The following is a 21215-nucleotide window of genomic DNA, read 5'->3' on the forward strand; positions in this document are numbered from 1 at the left end:
AACACGCCATCCCCACAAAACAGAGAAGCAACTGTATTTTAAAAGAAAACTTGAAGATTGATTTTATTAACCCTTTTAGCAACATGCAGTAAATGCTACTGTAACTGCTAGTCTTAACAATAGAAAATACTACATTCAACAGCTTATGAGCCAGAATAGACAGAAAGCGTAGCCGAAGAGATGCACCCATCACAGTGAAACACACTGATCTAATCCTATCTACTAAGCATTGTCCCCTTATCATTTTAATGAGTAACTAAACACCATGGTTGCTCCGGGTTGGCTGAAACAGCCTATCTCCACACCAGATCTTACAGCACTGCAGCAGGCAGGATGTCCTCCCTTGGCTCCTACAAGAAGCCATCTCCTCCTGCTAACTGTGTCCTTTCTGCCTCCTTCCCCGGCATCGGAAAGCAACAGAGGCCAATCAGCATGATCACAGGGGAACAAATTAAATAGATTAAAGTGGGGGGGGGGAAGTGAGGGCTGCTGAATGGAAATAGGAAATTAAAAAAATGAGAAAGTTGAAATGGAAGTCAAGAAAAGAGTGTCTGTGAAGAAGGAGTTTGTCTTTTTCTCCTCTCCCCAAGCACAAATAGAGCAGTTCATGCGACGAACAATGAATCAGCAAAGGGGCAGATGGAAATGGCTGGCAGCTGGAGAAGAATAAAGAAAGACTAAAATGAAGGAGAGACATGAAAAATGGAGAGATTTAAGTAGAAAAGCTGCAGAAGGCAGCATTAAAGGTGATCCTTTAAGGTGGTAATTAGGAAATTACTTGGTTTTGTAGCAGAAAGTCTAACTCAATGTCTATGTGCACTAAAAACAACCATTAGGAAACAGCTAATTCCAATCATTTACAATAACAGCTGAATTTCTGAAGAAAGAGGCAGGAAGCAAACTGTTTTCCTTTATAAGGAAAGACAATACTAATGCTGAATCATCATTGTTAAACTACCATCCAGAGCCAACAACTGATTCAACCTAATGTATACAACACTCAACCAGTCCAAGACAACAGATCTGTAAACTAAGCCCGGCGTATAACATTCTATCCCTGCTTCATGGTTGCAACTGAACAGTCTTAACTGTCTACTCCTGTAGAGCCATCTTCTCCCCATTTTCTCGTTAGTCTTACAACCAGCATTTATCAAACTGTGTCCACAAAAACCACACTAAAGTGGTGCACAAGTATGCCTATGTTCAAAGAGAGCCTGGTGTGTGCTATTTCCCTCATTACCAAAACCAGTTGTTTGTTGTCTTCTCCTACACCATATCCTTGAAGTGGCCATATTCTCTGGACTGGCACTTGCCATGCCATGGTGCTACATAATGGTCTGGTCAACAAGAGGCTCTGAAACCAACACTTTAGATTACCAGAGAGAACATCTTTTTGAACAAGCAGCGGAAGATTTTACTGTCACACTTGTATAACCCTCTGCACCATTATCTGTTTTCTGTTGGAGAGCTGGGAGAAAAGGAGCAGGTTTTAACTGAGGCCTATTTTAAGAAAAAATAAAAAAGCTAAACCCCTTATTTCAAGGACACTAGAAGCACCAGTGTGGTTTTAATCCCCTTTTAAACACCAGACCTCTGTTCTGAAGCAGAAGAAGGAGGATTACACAACTAAGGACTTAGAGCAGCTACCCAGTCTGCAAATCTAGAATCCACTTCTTGGGATATAAAGGAGCATTTGGGGAATGAAGACATACATCAGCTGTGGTAATTACTGGTTGTAGTTTATTCTCTCCCTCCCCATGAAATTTTGGGGAGTATTCTCCAATGCCATTCCTTTCTGCAACGCTAACAGTCTTTCCTCTTTGCCGGCCCACAGCCAGAAAACACCAGGCAAACACCTCACTGCTGGCGGTATCATAACCTGACAGGCTCCATTTTGGCTTTTTATTTCCTGCAGCTGTAAACAACCTAAGAGGATCCTGCATAAGGCTGCCATATGTCTGAGTTTTCCCAATTATGTTTCCCAGATTTTACTTGCCCTCTGTCTCCAGAGGAACAGCAGCTCCGTCAGAACTACTACAGCATAGCTCCAAACAAGCTGCTGTACACCAGGACGTCCCAGACACGTGCACTATAAGCACATCAATCAACCGCAACAAGTACACACAGCAAATCCAAAGCATTTTTGTAAGCACAGGTTATTACACATGCAGCGTACAATCAATGAATATCTCTGTCTTGGTCTGACACTTTTGGAAGGCACTCAAAGGATATGCTGCACATCCACCTACAACCCATGTATTTTGTGTAGGATCAGTCATATGCTTCCTGTAAGCACTGGACTTACTGGGTACACACAAACTATTTATATTCAACAACTTACTGCACAAGCACTACATTGCACATGCCTGCAAAGCTCTGCCTTGGCAATTTCAGATAAAAATATGGCAGCTGTCATCTCACAGGTTGGAGAATCATAGCTCTGGTGACAAAGCACTTCCAATGTACCACTGCATATTGCAAACACCCTCACCTTCTATACGGCAGACTTCCTGACAAGCCATGGAAGAAAGCCACTCTTTCTCTCCATCTGGGCCACTTTCTGGAGAATTTTCTGGAGAAAATTCTGCTTTTCGCTGAGCCTTCTCTGCTGAGCCATTTACTTCAATCTTCCTATTATCATTCCTGCCTCTAATGATTCTTCCATGTTCCTATGCCATATACAGATCAGGATAGAAAATTTTCCATGATTAAATTAACAAAATCCAGAAAAAAAGGTATCCAGGGTGATTTTTAATATTAAAATTAAGAAATTAAAGATTTTTTTTTCTGATACAGTTAAAAAAGGAACACATGACTTCGCATGGCTATATTTGAAAACATTAATTAGCTTCAAGGGGAAAGTACACAGGAATAATATGAATTTGGCTTCAAGTTTCTTGGAAGACTTCCTGGATTTCATTTCAAACACTACATTATCCATTACTATGTCTGATATTAACATCCCCACCCTTCTCACCTAAAGCATTTTTCTTCTTATTGCATGCGTTTTTTATATAGCAATCAAGACAGACTTGGAAACACTGAAGAGGACTGTATGAGAAGAGAGGTCAAATGTATGACAAAAAAAGGCAGGGAGTGGAGAGGTAATCCTCAATTTGTTTAGAGCAATCTTAGGTACAACTGTTCTATCAGCAAGAAAAATACAATTGTGATTTTTAAACAGAGCCTGTCAACATTTAAACCTTTAACAACATTTCTGGCTTCAAGCCATTCTTAAGCCAATCCCACTGATTCTGTGTTTAGAGACAAGTTCAACCCAGTGTTCACCAGAACTTGTGCATTTACCAAAAGGTAACCAAAGGCACAATCAGCATTACAATCTAGAAAGATTCCTCTTGGATCACCCTGTGGAAGCCATGTTATTTCTGTAAATTATATTTACCTTAAGGACTCGGTCCAACATCTATTTACGGGTTGAAATATTGACAGAATCATGCAGCATAGCAGAATTTGTTTTACAGTAGAGTGCATTTTCACTATGAACGCAATGGTCACTACCAAATACCTTAGGCTTTTTTTAAAATCAGCCATTGAAAGAACAAAACAAAACCAAACCCTTTGAACAGTTAGTGAGCTACTTAGCAAGGATTTTCACCCCCCCTATGTTTATTGTCATCTTTACAGTAATAACAGGGAGCTTCTTATTCTTGCGGTTCGTGTATCCATGCAACCTGATTAAGAGGTAGAAAAGCACAGCCAACTGCAAATTCCAGAGGAGAAAAGGGTGCTAAATCAACCAAGATTAGGATATAACTACACTGCCAACCTCTGTATAGCACAGACATAACCAAACTACATTTAAATGAGCTACCCAAGTACAGGAAGCTATACAGGCACCACAACACCGAATTCAAAGCATACTCATTGACTGTGTTTCTGAACTGCCTTTGCTGGGTAGCAGCTCATTTAAAGTTAGCCCTGCCAACTCTCCATCAGTGAGTTCCAGCCTTAAGGCTGACACTCTTCTTCAGGCTCCCCTTCACCTTCAGGTATTGCTGCTTTATACAACCTGGCATTTGACACTGTAAATACACCTATCAGCAGGTATGCAAAAACTGCCCCACTGTACAGTTACTGAGAACTCCAATTTCATGTCCAACTTCCACAAAACTACCCCTCTCTATCCACTCTGCTCATCATTTAGAGCTACTGTGATGAATTTCCAAAAATACCTATTCTACAGCATAAAAAAAAGACAGCTGGAATCGAGACTGTGGGGACAGACTGGCTGTCTCTTTGCATGTCATTATACCCTCAATTGTAATAGGCAAGCATCTAGGAAACAGCGCCAAGCAGTACACTGTATTTAAAAACATTCTGAGCAATTTTTTTTAATAGAATTTAAACATGTCCTTTGGAATGTAAAATTGTCTTAATCTGAGATCATGTAGTTTTGCTTAATGAGAACTCATTTTTAACCAAACTACCTTGAAGGTATGCAAAACAGGAGACAAAAAAAGCTTGAGTACAGCATTTAGCTTAAGAAAAATATCAGGTTATCAGTGACATATATATTTAATACAATACAGATTAACCATACATTTTATCCATAAGTACAAGTATGTTGAGGAATACAGTTGTTAATGCATTTGATGTTAAAATAAAGCAGTTGCCTCTTTTTAGCATGCTGAACCCTATTCTTCTAGCCATGGTACAAGCACACAGAGACAGCCTCTGGCTTGAAAAACTGAGTACAAAATTCCCAAACTAGCCTAAGCAGCATACATGACTAGTCAGTTTTTCAGAAGAGCTGAATATGCATTTTCAGATTCAAACCAAGGTGCTGCATGTAGGTACTGCCTTTGGATACCAGCAATGTTGGCTTTCTCCTTCCTCTAAAGCCTGATTTCACCCAGACTCCTGAGTCCCCCACATGACAGAGCCCTTCCTTTGAGGAAGGGACTGCATTTTGCAACTTTTCAGGTTTACAGAGACATACAAGTGATTTTTGAGAGTAGCAAAGGAACAACAGACCACAGAAATTCAAACTGGACCGTCCTCGGACCAGGCTCGGAAAGCCTGCCTATAGGAGTCTGAAGTTTTACTTTCAGAAAGTTATGAGGGCTCAGCATTTGTGCCTCAACAATAACCAGGCATTTACCACAGACACGGGTATTTATGGTGATTTACAGGCAATTAAAAATGCCAGCTTCCTGGTGAAGGGAATCTGTCGAAAGATCTTCTAGAAGGCGGTATGTGCAGAGTGCCATTTATACCAAAAGAAACCTGTACGTGTTGCAGTTGGATCCAAGCAGCAGGTTCTAGCCTATTTTAGGCACAGCAAAGAACAGTGAACCAAGAATGAAATATTGCACTTACATCCTATGGTCTGAAACGAGAGAGGACAAAAAATAGTTTCATCCAGGTCCACTGCTCCCTGCTCCCCACCCCCAACACACTGAAGGTGAAACGAAACAGCAAAGTGGAAGATGGGACAACACTCTCCTTTTTCACAAATTTCTGTGACCTTCAGTATCCACAGCTGTCAAGGGCCCAGGTCTGAGTATCAGTGAAAATCTGCCTCCCAGAAAGGAGTAAATCAGTATACAAACCCACTGAGAAAAGAGAGCAGCATTTCTTTCCTGTCACTGGCATTTAACAAGTCATACCCCACCTCAAATGGAAAGAGCCCTGTTGGTGGGTATGCACCATTGTGAGAGAGATGCTGCTGCCTCTGTACAATTCAGAGAAATAGTTTCCCTTCAAACACCTAAAACACATGTCCAAACATTGCTCACGTGTGGCAGCTTCACCATGTCACAGTCCTCATTTTTGACTCTATAACCAGATCTCTTGATATACCTGGGCCTCTTCGGGACTGACAACACATGGGCACACAAAGCAGGAAGGGACAACCGTTCTCCTTGAATAAGTTAGGAGTACTATTCTGATAGTAATCTGTGGCCTCCACCTCTTGGAGAAAAAAAATGCAGCACAGGCCACTGACTTTATAATAGGAGAATGTTTCCAGTATATGGCTATAAATAGATATTTCTGAATTTGGCTGAAGAAATGCCCACACACCAGCATCCAGTCCACATCACAGAAAACCTCAGACTACTCTGTTTCGTCTGAGACACTTACACAGATATAAATAGTATCAGAGGAAGTTTTCATGAAAGCAACACAAAATTATTAATAAGAGATCAATTTACAATTAGAAGGCTCATATAAAAGAGAGAGATCTCAAGAACAGTTACTACCTTCTGTTTATCATTCAGCAACTTGTAGAAGGCATAGAAAAAATGTAAATTGTTTGCATATTTAAACACAAACTGTTAATGTATACTACATATCATTTACACACAAGTGATGTGCATATCTATAAAGGCAGGTTTCACAATAGCAAATTCATCTTAGTAAGAGGAACAACATGCTTGAGTTGCGATGCTGGGCATCTGTGTTATTTCCACATTCAGAAGATCAACTGAATTACTGTATCTCACTGTAAGATGATAAAACACACGCATAGTAAATCTCTACAAAAGAGAAAGCAAGACAGTGAAAGAAGGTAGCTGGCAGTGACAGCACCTGATTTACTAGCCTAAATGAAGATATTGTTAAAGGTTAACAGCAGACAGAATCCCTCAGCAGAATAGTCCCTCTTGTTACACCTTGGAGTAAAAGAAAAAAAATAATGCTGGGGTTCAACACACCAACTCAGAGCTCCCTCGCTGCTAAAAGCCATCCTTACCCCGTCTCCACTACCAGTTCAGAACCTCTCTGCTAGGCCAGAACTCGGCTGCCTTGGCCCCCTTTCCACCCATGACCCACAAGCACAGCTGTTATTCAACAGCTGTACCCAGTTTCCAAGGTGCACAACACCCAGAGATGAAACAGTGTTGGCTCAAAGGAATTTCAGAGGATGTCAAATTACTTCAGAATAAGCATTTTCAGGGCATGTTGTTGAGGCATATTTTTTGATGCAGAAAGGGGGGAAAAATAAATGACCGGAATAATGCCCTTTCTCAAGGAAAGGAGAAGCACAAATGATAAATCCGCTGGGGAAATCACTGTCTTGATACAATCTACTTGAAAAGTTCACTTCAATTCTCTCTATGCAGTGATGAACAATAATGTTTAATTAATCTCCTCACTACACCAAGATTCTCAGTCCTATACCTCCTGAATTATTTTTTCTTCGCAAACTATATGTTACTATTTATAATCCAAACACATTGCTTCATACTGATTACCTTTCTACAGTAGTTCACACTTCTCTATTGTTTATTCTTAGCCTTGGAGAAAATAAACTCCTACAAACTTGGTTTTAGCTCTAAGTTTTGGGTGTATGAACAAGTCATCGTAGGCTTCCAAGCAAATTAATTAACCTAGCATGCATGTCCGTACAGATGCTCTTACCCCTGAAAGAGATGCCAGGTAGCTTGTCACTCCCATCCTGCACTCAGCCCAGAGTAAGTGCCTGCATACCTGTAGCTAACACCATTGCATTCAATAAGGATGGGTTGACTTTACGGTGATGCCAAACTGGGCCACAACGGGCAAGCCTGCTCTTTGGCAGCATGCTCCTGAAGCACTGGTGTTTTATGATCCTGCAGTGCACAGCTTTGAGGAGCTAAACCAGCAAAAAATTTAATCCAACTGCTTTTCCTTCATTAAAAGAAAACCCTAAAAACCCCAGAAGTAGCTCACCAAGGAATCAGGGCCAGCTTAATGGAAAGGGTAGAAAGGTGCATCCTTGGAAGGAGGGAATAGGACCATGCCAGCTGTAATGCAGGCTGTGCTGTGAAGTGGAATAACATCCTAGGTCCACTCACTAGCTTATCTAACAGTTATTTATGCATCTAATACCACAATGGAAAGAAAACCACCAAAGAGAGAACTTTGGAAAAGTTTCACAAATGCTAACCAGTCCAGTACTGTCAGCTGAAACTTGCTGGAAGTTCAGAGAAAACTTCCTGGCTTTTAAAATTCCTTTGCCTGTCATGTGCTTACTTGAACAGACAGTCAGGTTGTCAGCGACACCTCACCTACCGTCCTGACAGTGCTCGCAAGACACCGGCGGAGCACTGCAGTGAATCTCCTCCATTGCACACACCAGATGACGGGGAGAGCCGGAACCTAGGGGCAGCCCCATGCTGGGCCCCACAGAAGGTACTAAGGGGGCTGAAGGTCCTTGCTGCAGGCTGAACACAGGGACTCTTCTCTCAGTGCGTGACATTTTTCGCACATCCTGAAACCAGGCTGCCATTACCTTCCTTCTCTCTTCTGTAACATGTGTTGCCCCAAAACCTTCAAAGCATCTTTCATACGGGGAATAACTACGCTTACCGACTTTACTGATCAGGACAACAAGGAGGAACAAGATGCCCAAGGTCACTCAGAAGTAAGATGACTGGGATTCCCAGTTCACTATTTTCTTTTCTAGGCAGGACAGCTTTACAAGCATGTAGTCAGTTATCCAGCAGCCTATTTTAACAAGCTAATAAATATTTTGGGTAATTCCCCTTTTACCTTACAGCAGTAGCAGATATTTCAAAAGAATTAAACCTAATACATAGATAACAAGAACCTCTGCATCCTATATAAAATCAGCTGAGTTGGGGATGAGACAGAGAGGAGTGACGATGTTACTAAAACTCCTCACATCGGCTTGTTTGGTCTGTTAACAAATGGTTTTGTCATCACCAACTAATATTTGTATATGCTGAAGATGCATTTATGATTAGTTTTACATCAGACACATCAAAACGGCTAGCAAAATGCAGAGCAAATCCTACAAACCAGCTACAAGCACCACATGGGAACTAGAGATACAGAATGGTCAGAACAATTTTGAGGTGCAATCTATCTAATTTAGCATTGACTCCCAGCACCTGGCACCAGAGTCTTCAGGGGAAGGTACCAGAAACTGTGCAGTGGGAGCGTTACATGCACGTGGGAAGTCTTCCCTTTATCCTATGTAAACCATAACTATCGGTTTACATCCTGACTCAGAAAAAAAAATTGTCCGATTAGTAAATTAATCTAGCTGATGTGACCGAATGATTTTGTTCAGCTTATCTACAAAACTTCAGTGATTTTACCCTGAATTATAATTCTGACAATGAAGTTGATCATTAATCTCTGAATTAAACACATACTTCCTCACTGATGTTGACAGAAATTACACATGCAAAAAGTTCGAAGGATTAGGCTATGTATTTTACTGTGCATTTTAAAGTTATTAAAAACAAAAAAACCAAACCCCACTCAACAGCTATCAGAGAGTCCTTTCGATTTAAATTAAGGACCAAGCTATATTACCACCACGGTAATAAGTGAGGATAGCTGAGGCCTACAGAATATGTTTAACAGGAGTTGTATGACAACTGGCCTAACCTGAATCTCCGTGGTTTGGTACCTTTAAAGTAAAATATCCAAAGATATTAAAAAAAAAAAAAGAAAAAAAAGTAGAGCACCAAATCATTTTCCCAAAAGCTTTTTTTTCTTTTTATTTAGTTCAAGGAAACAGAAAATCTGTTTTCAGAGCAACAAGTCTCCCGGTGTTTATCAAAGCCAAGCAACTCCAGAGCCAGAGCTGATGCAGACACAGAAATGCACATGCTGGAATTTGATGAGCACGTCTCATTTTGTCCCACTAAGCCCTTATTTTGGGGGGGGGGGGGGGGGGGGGGGGGTGTGTGGCACGGGCCGCCCAAACATTCAGGGAGAGGAAGAAAAAAAAAACCGTGCACCCTCTCACGAACGCTACGGCTGCTCCTTAGCAAGGATATCCCGCATTACCCCCAGCCACGAGGAGCAGAGCGGCTCCCGCCCCACCCGTGGCCGCCGGCTCGGCACCCCCCCAGGCTCCAACTCCCCACACACACACACACCCCCCCACCCCGCGTGGGGGAACTTTCTGCGGGGACAAACGCCAGACCCTCCTCCTCCTCCTCCTCCCCGAAGCTCGCAGGGAGCTGGCGGGCAGGGAGGTAAAGCCGGGCGCGAAGGGCCGGGCCCGGGCGGCCGGGGGCAGGCGAGGGGAGCTGGCTCCTCCGCCTCGCCTCACGCCGGGAGCCCGGCCCCGCGCTCGCACAGCGGGTCCCATTTACTGACTGGAAATCTCATTACCGTCCGTCCCTCCCCATATTTCCCCTCTGCGAAAGGAGAGCGCTCCCCGGAGCACGGCAGCCGCTCCGAGCAGCCGGCGAGAGAAAAACCCGGCCCGCAGCGTGGGGACGGGCGGACTCGCAGGGGCGCGGGGTGTGGGAAAGGGAGGGAAGCCGAGCCGCCGACAGCGCGGGGGAGGGGACGGGGACGCCGCCTCACCTGAGAACAAAAGTAGGAACCCTGGATGCCCAGCTTGAGGCAGGTCGGGCACTGCAGCTTGGCCTCGCTACTGCAGCCGGCCGTCTCGCAGACGCGGGTCTCCACAGCCGCCATGCTGCCGGGCTGCCACAGGCGCGGCGCGGCGAGCGGCGGGGGAGGAGCCGCCGCCCGGAGGTGCCGCCGGCTGAGGCGGGCGGGGAGAGGAGGGGAGGGGAGGAGCGGCGCGGAGCGGCCCTGCGGGCCGCTCCGCGCCGCTCCTCCCCTCCCCTCCTCTCCCCGCCCGCCCTTCTCTCGGCGCAGACGCCGGGAGAACGACGGCGGGCCCCGCGGGTGCCCTTGGGGAAACCGTAACTTCCCGGAGAAAGCGGTGAGGAGAGCTGGTAGACGCTGGCGACAGGCTAACCCGCCCGGCGGGTGGTGAGAGGTAAGGGGAAGAACGCCATGGCTCCTTGATGTATTCCCCACCTTCCCGGCTTCAAGGCGCTTGGCAGGCCGCTTTTACCAAGCGTTTAATTGGTAAAAGGTGTTCGAGAGGTGGGTTTTTTTCTCTTCGTGTTGCCGCGGCTCGGCACGGTCCTCCCGACGCGCGGGGTGTTTGGGCTGGTTTCCCCTTTTTTTCACCAGTGAGGCTGTATTTCAGGTCTTCCAAGCACATCTTCTGTATTATGGAGGGCAGCGTTGGGTCTGGCGGGCTGCCTGCGTAGTTTGTAATCGTTCTTTTGCTCTGCTTTTAGCTCTCGCGTGGAAGCGGGTGGGGGGAAACCATCGCAAATTCAATATTTGGTAAGGCAGTAACTAAAATTAGAAAAATAGGCTGCGGAGTCAGGGTGGCATTGTCACAGGAAAGATGCTAATTTTTTTTCCTGGAAAGAGAAAGATTAGATACCGATGATCTGTCACAAAAGTAAGCGTGATTAATACGTACGCTGTTTCTCCCATTTACATGGGTTGATCTCGAAAAAGGTACTGCCTGTGCCTATAAATCTAATTGTGCTTATGTTCTCTGAGTATTGGTGTGAAAGCTATTATCAACATGTACTAAGACATCTCTAACCCAATATTGCTGCAAGACACTTTTTACTGGTTCATAAGTCAAGAGGAAGTTGCTTTTAAAAAGAACATGGAGAGAGAGATGCCTACTGAGCAGGAGAACAGCTGCAAAAGACTTCAGAGCACGTATTTGCTAGATCCAGCTATTAGTGCTGGGATCCCACTCCCGGTTTAAATCTCTGTTGTCTTCCCGCTAGCTGGCAGGCACAGCCTATGATTTCAGTCAAAACTTTGCAGGATCGGATTCTCTCTTCCTGCTTCGATGTCATTGACTTCAATGAAACTACACCAATCCTTATTCTGATCTTAGTACTCAAAATATTCTCCTCAGTTCCTGGCATCCAGATAACTCCCTGGAAAGTGCGATTCAAAATCCAGACTATAATCTCAGTATTTTCTGTAACTGTGTTCTATTCCTTGTGGTCTTCTTGCCCCATCTTTAATAAAAAATATTTTTATATATATATCTCCTAGGCTTAGAGGTTAAGTGAAAATTTCCACTTACTGACTCCAAAACAGAGAAGCGTACATCCTGTTCTTTTGTCAGGATAAGTGTATTCATATGAACGTACTTGCTATCTTATGACAATGTAATTGGTAAAAAGTGGTTAAGTAGCCCAGCTGATTAGGGGACCAAGGCGACAGATAGCAAAGTATCTGGTCCTGGTTTGTTGTGTGATAAACACTTTCACTAGCATGGTCAAACAACTGAAGGAATTTGATGCTGTGCTATTACTGAAGTGTAATTGCAGGTGGACACGTGCCTTTCTGACAGTTCTCACCTTCATTTCTCTAGTATTGATAATACTTGTATCTGCCTATTGTTCATAGAAAAAGAATACTGTGAATTAGGAAACGTTTCCAGGATGCTTGTAAAATGCAAAGATTACAACTATTATTTTCTTCAACGAGTCAAAATAGTTACATATTGATTCATGCAGCTCATGCTGTGACAGCATTTAAGCCCAAATTCTGAAGACAGGCAATCAATTGCCAACAAACATCATGAAATATCTTTAAAGAACACATTCACAGACTGTGATTTTACATATTCCAAGTCCAAATCATGATTAAAGGATTGGTTTAACCTTCTTAAAGTGAAGTGTTACTGAATGGGCAGAATCACTCTTAAATGATCCATGTCGCTAGCAGGTATTGTGCCGTGTACAACCCATGAAAAATCAAGTGTTCCTTTTCCAAGTAACCAGCAAATCAAGCTGTCAAGCAACGCAGGACAGATACCTTCATACACTTTAGTTGCTGCTTTGTGCCATTTAAAGAACCCTGAGGAGTTGTAGACCTCATTTACCTGGTTAAGCGGGGTTTACAAGTACTTGATGTCACTGACATGGTAAAAAAACCTGAAGCATACTGGTTGATCTAGTCCGGTGTCTTCTGCTCAAATGTCATCATCTGCTTTTTCGTGAGATTTCAGTATAATCATCATTAATAATTTAGGTTACTGAATTTTATGAGTATTTAATTCGCGTTTAATTTCATGTCTGAGTATAACTTTACAATTTGTTCCTATTTGTGTCTTTCAGTATCCTTATTGGGGCAATGTCGGTATATGTTTGTGCTCATTTTGTAGTGGTTGACAATGACGCAGGTCGGGGAAAAAAAAAAGAGGACTCCCATTCTAACTAGTAGATAGGGATCCTTCTGTTACTCAGTTTTATTTGCTGCATTTCTAAAGCGCAAAATAAAAGCATGCCGTTTCCTGCTTACTTGGAGAAGCTGAGGATGCATATATTAATTAAGAAAATGAAAAATATAGGTAATTTAAAGAACAGCGAGCCCCCTAACTGAGGAATTAACAAACTTGCTTACTTGTCCTCCTTAGTGTTTGGAAAGAACCCAGACTGCATTTGCGGACCAGCCTAGAATAACTAACTCTGAAAGATTTGACCTAAGATTTTTTTGGTTGTCATGATGGTTTTTAAACAGCCCTATATTATCATCCTCATAGTAAAAATTATGCGGATTCTGTGGTATTTCAGTGCTTTTTCCCATTTGGCCTTGATTTTCTGATTCGGTAAGTGAACCGCTTCACGCTTCCTGGAGGTCTGTCCACTGCCATTTCCCATTATCTGGTGGCACACTCATTCTCACCAGGGAAGTTCACTGACCTTTGCAGTGACCTTCCCTGAGTAGAGCTCTTTTTTCTCTGTCAGGCTTTTCATGTCACTTTCTAGCTGCCTGTCCCCCTCTGTCACAGGCAAACACTCACAGAGGCGCATGAGGCAGAAATTTTATAGTCCATTCATGATCCTTGATTTATGTCAATGCTGTATTCCTGCTGTCCTCCCAACTTCTCCAAAGTGATGCAAGGCTGGGAGTGTGTGAGGTTAGCAAACAAGGGCAGAAGGAGAGGTCAGCAATGTCTCATGGGTCAGATAGCTGCTGCAAAAATGCTAGAGCAGCTGGCAGCTAAGACAGCTGCTGGTTAGGAAGAAAATGGCCACTGAATATGACATTACTTAATTAAGCGAATGCCTTAGCTCATGTTCCCCCTCCTCACTTTGCTTCGGTGTGTTGCAGTGGTGGGGATTGAACAGTCACACTTTCCCAGTAAAGCTCTTGGGTATAGTAGCTGTCTTGTGTTCAGGCTCGTTGAAGACACAATAAAATGCCTCTTTGTTTAGCGATAACTGAAACAATGCAAAAATACCACCCAGGAGCTAGACCACATGCAAATGTGCACTATAATGGCTTGGCCAGATGGTACAGGCACTTACTGAGATTCTCATACCAAACGCAACAGTTATGTAGGTTGTGTGTGGCTGTATGTGCATGTAGAAAAGAGAAACTGCAAAGCCATTGCAAATGCACACAAAGACGAATGTCTCAAAGATGGCCACAAAAAAAAAATACGTAGCATGATCTTAAAAAATAAGAGTGAAAGAGAGCCCTTGTAGGAAACAGTACCCAGAAGAAAAGACAAACCTGTGGTCAAAGCAAAATAGTCTTACTATGGCCAGAGGAAAAAGAGACTTTATAAACATCCTTTGTAGATGAACAGAGTTGCATTAAAGAAATACCTCTCTCCATTTTTCCTCTTCAAAGAAAAATGCTGTGGGATTTCAAAGTTGGTCTAATTCTCTAAGTCAAAAGAGGTTGCAATATATTGTAAGCCCCTGCATCACTCTTATTCCTTCCACTGGTGGAGATACAAACTAAACTACTGAAGGGCCCACTACAGACACAGTTCAGACTGGAGCAGGCTTACTCAAAGCTAATTCCAAGCGTGCTTACTCTAGTTGTGGTGAAAAGGAAGATCCTGCACATTCTTTTGTATTGTTTTGCTTATTCAAGCCTCGCTGCCTCTTGCAGCATATGTATTAATATAGTGGATCAAAATTTCTGCTGTGATATAAGAATGGTTTTCTCTGAATTCAAGAACGCCCTTCCAGTATCCAAGAATCTGAGCATTTTCCAATATATGCATATGAAACTGGTGGTTTATCATGGGACAAGAACAAAGGAAAACAAGCTGCATCTTTTTAAACAAAAGGGTATTTTATAAAAAGCATTCCTATTTAACCAATAGGTTGCAAGCTTTGAAGAGAGAAACTCCACCACTCGTAATATTTGAAAGAATACATGAATGTGTCTTGCGGTGATAAAAATTTTTATTCTTTGCTATGGAAACACAGTAAAAGTCATGGAGTGAAGTTCTGGCCCAATGAATTCAATGGGAATGTTACTGATACCAACAGGGATTTCACCCATTTTTTGTCATCAAAGTCAAGGCCATAAAAAAAGTAGACTTAGTAGTAAAATACTAACAGTATTTTGTTTCCACTTTAGATATCATGGACAATACTATGAGACATTAAAAATTCTTTTTATTTTCAGGTTTCAAAATCAAACTAAGATGGTCAGATTTTTAATCACATAGAACACAGTGATTCTAACAGTGTTATATCCCAGATGTGAGTGATCTGCTCCATTTCCATAGAAATCAGTGAGATACAGGTGTGCAGATCAATTAGAGCTTATACTTGCACACCTCTGATGCCACACTTTGCAGAATGAAACAGATGTTCCTAACAACCACTTAAATTCACACTGAAAACTGATAGAGCCCTAAAGTGTGCGAGGATTACTGAAGAAAAGATATTCAACGTTTCTTTACTTCAGACCCTTCTTTTTTTCCACTATAACTTCCAAAGGTGTGATTTTCTGGATGTATCTATGATACCTCTTTGCCATCTATCTTGATTTTCCTTTTAGTTTGAAGGTGGTATCACTTGCAAGGCAGCCACATCACTTCTGAGGATCTTGTTTATGTGTGTCAATGACTGGAAGAAAAGATTACAGTAGCTCATAATCCTCTCATTGCTATTATAAGTTGTTGGATAATTTCTGATGTCATCTTTAGAGGCTTTGTGCCTCTGTAACGCAACAAATCAAAGAAAAACATGTACCAAATCACAACACATGCTTAACTTCCTATTTGTGTGGTAATAAGGTAGGTCATGTTCTGAACTCAGATGTACTTTATTTGTCTGTCTTGTTAAACATTGTTAGTAAGCATACCTGTTTTATAGGGGACTTTATGCTGTTATCCCTGTATTGCATAAGAAAAATGAAATAGCCAAATGCCATATGACATTCAGAGTCATTTGGTGGTTAAGAGTCATTCACAGCTCTCAGTAAAATGACATTCAAAGCTATAAAATGTAGATCTGTACAATTGGTTAACTGAGAATAAAAATACAAAGTTAAACGCAGAAGCAGCTGAAGATAAAATGATCAGAGAGGAAGAGGATTCTGGATGGATTATCTTTATTTATGTTAAGAGACTTAAAGGCAGGATTAAAACAGGCAGTCAAAGAATGCGCATGGTTGCCAAACAAGTAAAATGGAATATCAGATCCATCTGGCAGCATACTAGGCAAATAATTAGGAAGGCTTATTAATTACTGTATTCACATTAAACAGTCTGTAAACAATTACTAGGAACCAAATTTTATAAAATCAATAAAATGAAGAGTATGTCACTGGACAAAAAATAATGCTTCTACATGTATTGACGTACTTTCTGAATGTACAAATTTAATAGATTATGTTCTTATTTTGCCATCATAACATGGTTTAACATTATACAGCATAGTGAGAAATATTTTCTTAATTTCTGTTTATCACTGGGAAGATATGTCCCCGTTCTTTTATTTTGAAAACTTTTTCGGTATTTATTTTATAAGACAGTATTATAAAAGGTTAAGAACTTAAATAAATTTTTGTTTTGTATTTTCCTTTAGCAACGTCAGGTGGCAGATAAAACATTATTTTATTGAACCCTCTGCCTTTGTCAAATAAAAATCAAATCATAACACTAAAATTAATTCCGTGACAGAAAAAATACAGCAGAAAATTTACTGTTCCAATACATTTTCATTATAACCAATGGCCATTCAGTGATCTCCAAACAAATATAGTACAAGGCAGCTTTATTCTCTCTCCTAGTAGTAAAGAAACAACAAATACAATACCTTGCACCACCCTATTGGCTGGGAGACTATGGCCTCTCTTCAGGATTGCGTACTGATACTGCCAGTAATAGATACTTTTCATTAAAACATTCACATATCCTGTCTGGAGCCCTATAAAAATCCTGAAGTCCTGAAGCAAAGCCATTTGCCTGAGTACCATAAGCCCTTCCCGGTACTTTTTCTGCTGGCACAGTGTATCTGTGAATGTGGATTTACTTGTACCTCTATAAACATTGTTCCATTAACAGTCTTACAGTACCACAGCCCCTGTAGGAGTTATTGAGCCAGGCAACGTTTTAGTCAAGCGTTGGCCAGATTTCAGAGTGACAGGAAGTTCACCTCCCTTTAAAACCGTTTTGGTTTTGGAAAAGCTGCTCTTTAAATCAAATCAAAGTAACAAACTTACTAGAAATCAGATAATATCTGCGTGGGTTAACATGTCAAGCCTAAAGAGGGAGATTTTAGAGGAGTACAAATAATTACTGACTTCTTCCATAATTAACCAACCCAATATTGGGTCTGGTTTACTAATAGTGAAATGCCAAGGAGGATCAAGTTGATCAGCAAGGGCAGAAAATAGAGCAGGAACAGGAGACTTTGTTCCTTCTATGTAGATTGTACAAATGTTACACCTAGATGTAACACAGAGACTGACAGACTTTTTAGACATTTTCAGTGTCTCTTCCATGGAACAGCTTGTTAGAAAGCCCACAAGAAGATAGACAGCTTTTGATTTCACCCTGAGTAGCATTCAGGATCTGGTTTGAAAACTCATATTTGAAGAGCCATTCTGTGACAACCGCCTTAACATACTGTGATGTGGTATCTTTACAGGATCATCAGCAGCCAAAACATTCAGCAAATTTGTCCTCAGTTTCAAAAAGAAGAACTATGTAAAAATAAGAGAGTTTGTTAAAAAGTGACTGTAAAAGTGCAGCTAAGTTAAATTCTTAGAGGCAGTAAGGAAGCTATTTTAAGAGGCACATTTTAGAAACGTACAGTCTATACGCACTTCGATTATTAAGGAAGGCTTGAGAATGGGCAAAAGGGAGACAGCACAGGTGAACAACAGGCTGAAGGAGGCTACTAGAAACAAGAAGCTTTCTTTAAAAAAAAGATGAAGTAATACTGAAATGAAAAAAAAATAGAAAAAACCCACATATTCCTGCAGATTAAATGTAAGAAAACAGTTAGATTGGGTCTGCCCCCAAAGGAATCAAAGCTAATAATAAATCTTTCTTCAACCTTTAGGAAAAGGAAGCCTTCCAGAAGTCTGCTGGACTAATTGATAACCATGGTATCAACAGAAGTACTCAAAGAAAACAAGGCTGTTGCAGAGAAGTTCATAAACTATTCGAGCCAGTGTTCACCAGTAGATATCCTGGAAATGGAAGAGATTTTGAAGAGAGAATGGATGAAACCGATAAAATGAACCATAAGAAACCACTAGGACCAAATGGAAATTGCTAACAGGTGTGTGTAACTACAGTTTTAAAAGTGTACCGATACCTGGTGTCTGCAGGATGGTAAATGGGATGTCAGTTTTTAAAAAGAGTTCCATGGAAGACAGGGTGCCTGATGGGCTGGGGCAGGAAGCCTGCTCGCTCTCCCTTGCAAATCAGTAGAAACTATGGTGGCAATAGAACTAGTGGACACATATGATCTACTTGGAAGAGTCCACATGACTTTTGTAGAGGGAAATTCTGCCTTACAAATGTACTGAATTCCCTGAGGAGTCTTAGTTGCGTTTCCAAAGGGTAACTCATCTGCTTGGAGCAGATAAGGGAATGCATACCTGTCTGAAGCATCTGGAATATTTATTTCCAGTCACACATTTCTGCCTGAAGTAGCTGTTTCTCTCACCTCTTCCCAACACCTTCCTCAGATACCTTAAGACTTAGTGCTGAATAAGGTGCATCCAATCCCTCTGTCACCTCCCTTAACTTCGTCTGTTGTCAGGAATGTAACTTCTTATTTCCTTTCTGTCATGAGATGAGCAATATTGTCCTGACTCTGGAAAGTGATTTCAAGAGAGAGAACTTTCACGTGTAGATTTCTAGGGGGAATTGAAAGCATTTTAACCTCTATAATTACAAACCCTCTGTTCCTCACGCTGTGCCTCCATTTCTAGGTCACCCCGAAGAAGTGATACTGCATGAACATGCAGGAATGAACCTGCTCTCAAAGCCTGAAAACACCCTCCTTGCCAATGAACTCTTTAGCAGGTAAAGGAGAATGAGTGCGTGCAGATCCCCTACCAGCCTTTCTGTGACAGAAGGAAAATGAAATGCCTCTCCAGAGGCTCACAGGAATGCTACAGCCTTTTCTCGTGGAACCAACTTCCAGCTCAAAAGTAGTTCTCCCTCTTGTACTGCTGTATTTCTACTGTTCCTCCGATCAGGTGTCATTTTTGCTCATGAATAGCAGTCTAAAATAGGGGCTCCACTATACTGCTTGAAGATCTTACTTCTTAAAATAGCTCCATTTAATTTTTAGACCCCTTTTGTAAATTTGGAATGCTGTGGCAGTTCAGATATCCTTTACAGCCTTCCAATCTTCTGTGGAACCATAAAAAATTTCAGCTGTGGTAAGTCTCATTTTGTGCTTGATTTCTGCAGGGCTGCACCCTGCTATTTGCACACAGCAAAGCGATAGTTTTCTCCCATAGTGGCTGGAATAAATTTCTCAGAACTTCTAATTCATTTAATCGAAGGCCAAGGGCTGGGGAAAACATAACTGCTGCAACCCCTGTAGTTATTGTGGTCAGAAATATAATTCTAACTGGCAGTGGAAAGAGACCAAGACAGTTGAAACAGCGGAGCAAAACATCAGCAGTCTCAAGTGTTAAGGCCTCTTGGTTTTAAAATGACAGCCCTTCTATCTTTGTCTTTTCCTCTCTTTGAGAGGGCTCCACCTCTCAGGATTCTGTATTTTGAGATACCGTCTTCTGAGCAAATAGGAACAGACATGATTGCTCTCCCAGAAACAGGTTTTTAGTAAACTAGCTTTAGAGTTGTTACTGACACACACATGCTGAATGTAAGCCTGCCTCTCTACTTTCAGACACATCCTGACCAAGGGAAGAAGACACATCCACATGGCAGTTTGTGTGCAGGCATGACAGCAGATAAAACCCAAAATGTTCTGTGGCCTGCCAAGTGGTAGACTCTTGACTAGAGGACAGTGTGCCCAGGTGAGCCTCGCAGTGCCTTAAACTGTCAGACGGGCTTAGGAATACAGTGTCCCATGTGCTCAGGAGGGTGGGAGCTGACAGGGTCTGGAGTTGTCCTGAAGAGATGCAGTGCCCATGCAGCCCTTGTACAGACATGTCCTTAGAGCTAAGTACAATTCTTGACGCTCTGAATTATTGGGGACAGTCTGTTTTGTGCCAGACAAGAGAGACATGGCTGACAGTTGTGAACTTCTGTGCCTCATTTGCCAACAACCGAAGCGCTCGGCTGGTAGTGCTGTACGCTTGTGCCTGCCCAGCCTGACTGTGTTGCGTTTCTGTGCTGGGAAGAGTTCTGGCCAAGTATTACCTTATTCTGCTCCCCGTGGTGCAAGAAGGAAATCGGGGCCCGTGAGCTAAGTGGGATCTGCAGCACACTTTGACCAAGTTCCTGATGTAGGTGACTGGACCAGGTGTCCAGGGCTTGGCAATTTGCTCATAACGTTCAAAGCTTCAGCACCCTTCATCATCAAACCTGTCTAATCCTTCCTTGGCTGGAGAGCACCTCTCCCTTCCCTTCTCCCACACACCTCAAACGAGCTCCACTGACAGGCCTGGGAAGTCAGACGTGGTGGCTGAGGGTAGCGTGCGTTTCCATGTTTGCATCCTTTCACAAGAAAAAGGAGGTCTTAGTCGGGCTGGGTCTACCTCTGCTGATGGGGGCCTTCCTGCAGCGTTGGGAAAGCGAGGCAAAGAGATGGGAAGTGCCTCCCACTTTCCTCTTGCCCTGCGGAACTCCTATTTCTCCGTGCGGGGAAGGTGTCCCGCCTCCTGGCTTCGTTCACTGCTGCCCCGTACCTCCTAGCCAGGAGCCTGGCGGTACCCGGACACCGGCAGCCTCACGCTTTGGACGCGCAGGCCTTCCAACGCCAAAGCCCCAGCTACCTCCTGGCCGGCAGGTTTGAGAAGGAGCGGGTTTCTCTGTTGGCTACCTTTCTTTGCCTGGTGAGGCTAAAGCACCGGCTGTGTCTTGGTCCAGTCCGAGTACCGGGTCAATTAAATGTGGAATCGGTGAAATCTCGAGTTAAACGAAGCGAATAAAGCCCATGATCTGAAACACTGGACTCCTCTGTGGTGAATGAGGCGTTTAAATCGGCGCTCAGACGCCGGTAGATTTTCCCGGGGGAGCAGCGGGCAGCTGG

At 42.6% G+C, this 21215-nt stretch overlaps 1 protein-coding gene and 1 long non-coding RNA gene across 6 annotated transcripts in view; one reads left to right on the top strand and one right to left on the bottom strand.

The window, feature by feature from the left end:
• METAP1 (methionyl aminopeptidase 1) overlaps positions 1-10477 on the bottom strand; it is a 28149-nt gene extending 17672 nt beyond the window's left edge. The window contains exon 1 of one of the 2 annotated variants that reach the window (XM_052775923.1): positions 10297-10477. In XM_052775923.1, coding sequence (XP_052631883.1) covers positions 10297-10410 — 114 coding nt within the window. In that variant the 5' untranslated portion in view covers positions 10411-10477. The remainder of the gene's footprint in view (positions 1-10296) is intronic. The other variant, XM_052775914.1, reaches the window with a different exon arrangement.
• Positions 10478-10553: 76 nt separating this feature from the next.
• Positions 10554-21137, top strand: LOC128136442 (uncharacterized). Of its 4 annotated transcripts, none has more exons than XR_008233364.1 (4): positions 10554-10720; positions 18096-18317; positions 18976-19069; positions 19908-21137. It is a non-coding gene; the product is annotated as an uncharacterized LOC128136442 (long non-coding RNA). The 4 variants fall into 4 exon arrangements; XR_008233363.1 differs by lacking the exons at positions 10554-10720; positions 19908-21137 and adding exons at positions 11040-11200; positions 15590-15820 and having other exon boundaries at positions 18976-19431; XR_008233365.1 differs by lacking the exons at positions 10554-10720; positions 19908-21137 and adding exons at positions 11192-11206; positions 15590-15820 and having other exon boundaries at positions 18976-19431.
• Positions 21138-21215: the final 78 nt, after the last annotated feature.

The sequence above is a fragment of the Harpia harpyja genome, chromosome 2, assembly GCF_026419915.1.
Source record: "Harpia harpyja isolate bHarHar1 chromosome 2, bHarHar1 primary haplotype, whole genome shotgun sequence".
In the NCBI taxonomy this organism is placed as follows: Eukaryota; Metazoa; Chordata; class Aves; order Accipitriformes; family Accipitridae; genus Harpia; species Harpia harpyja.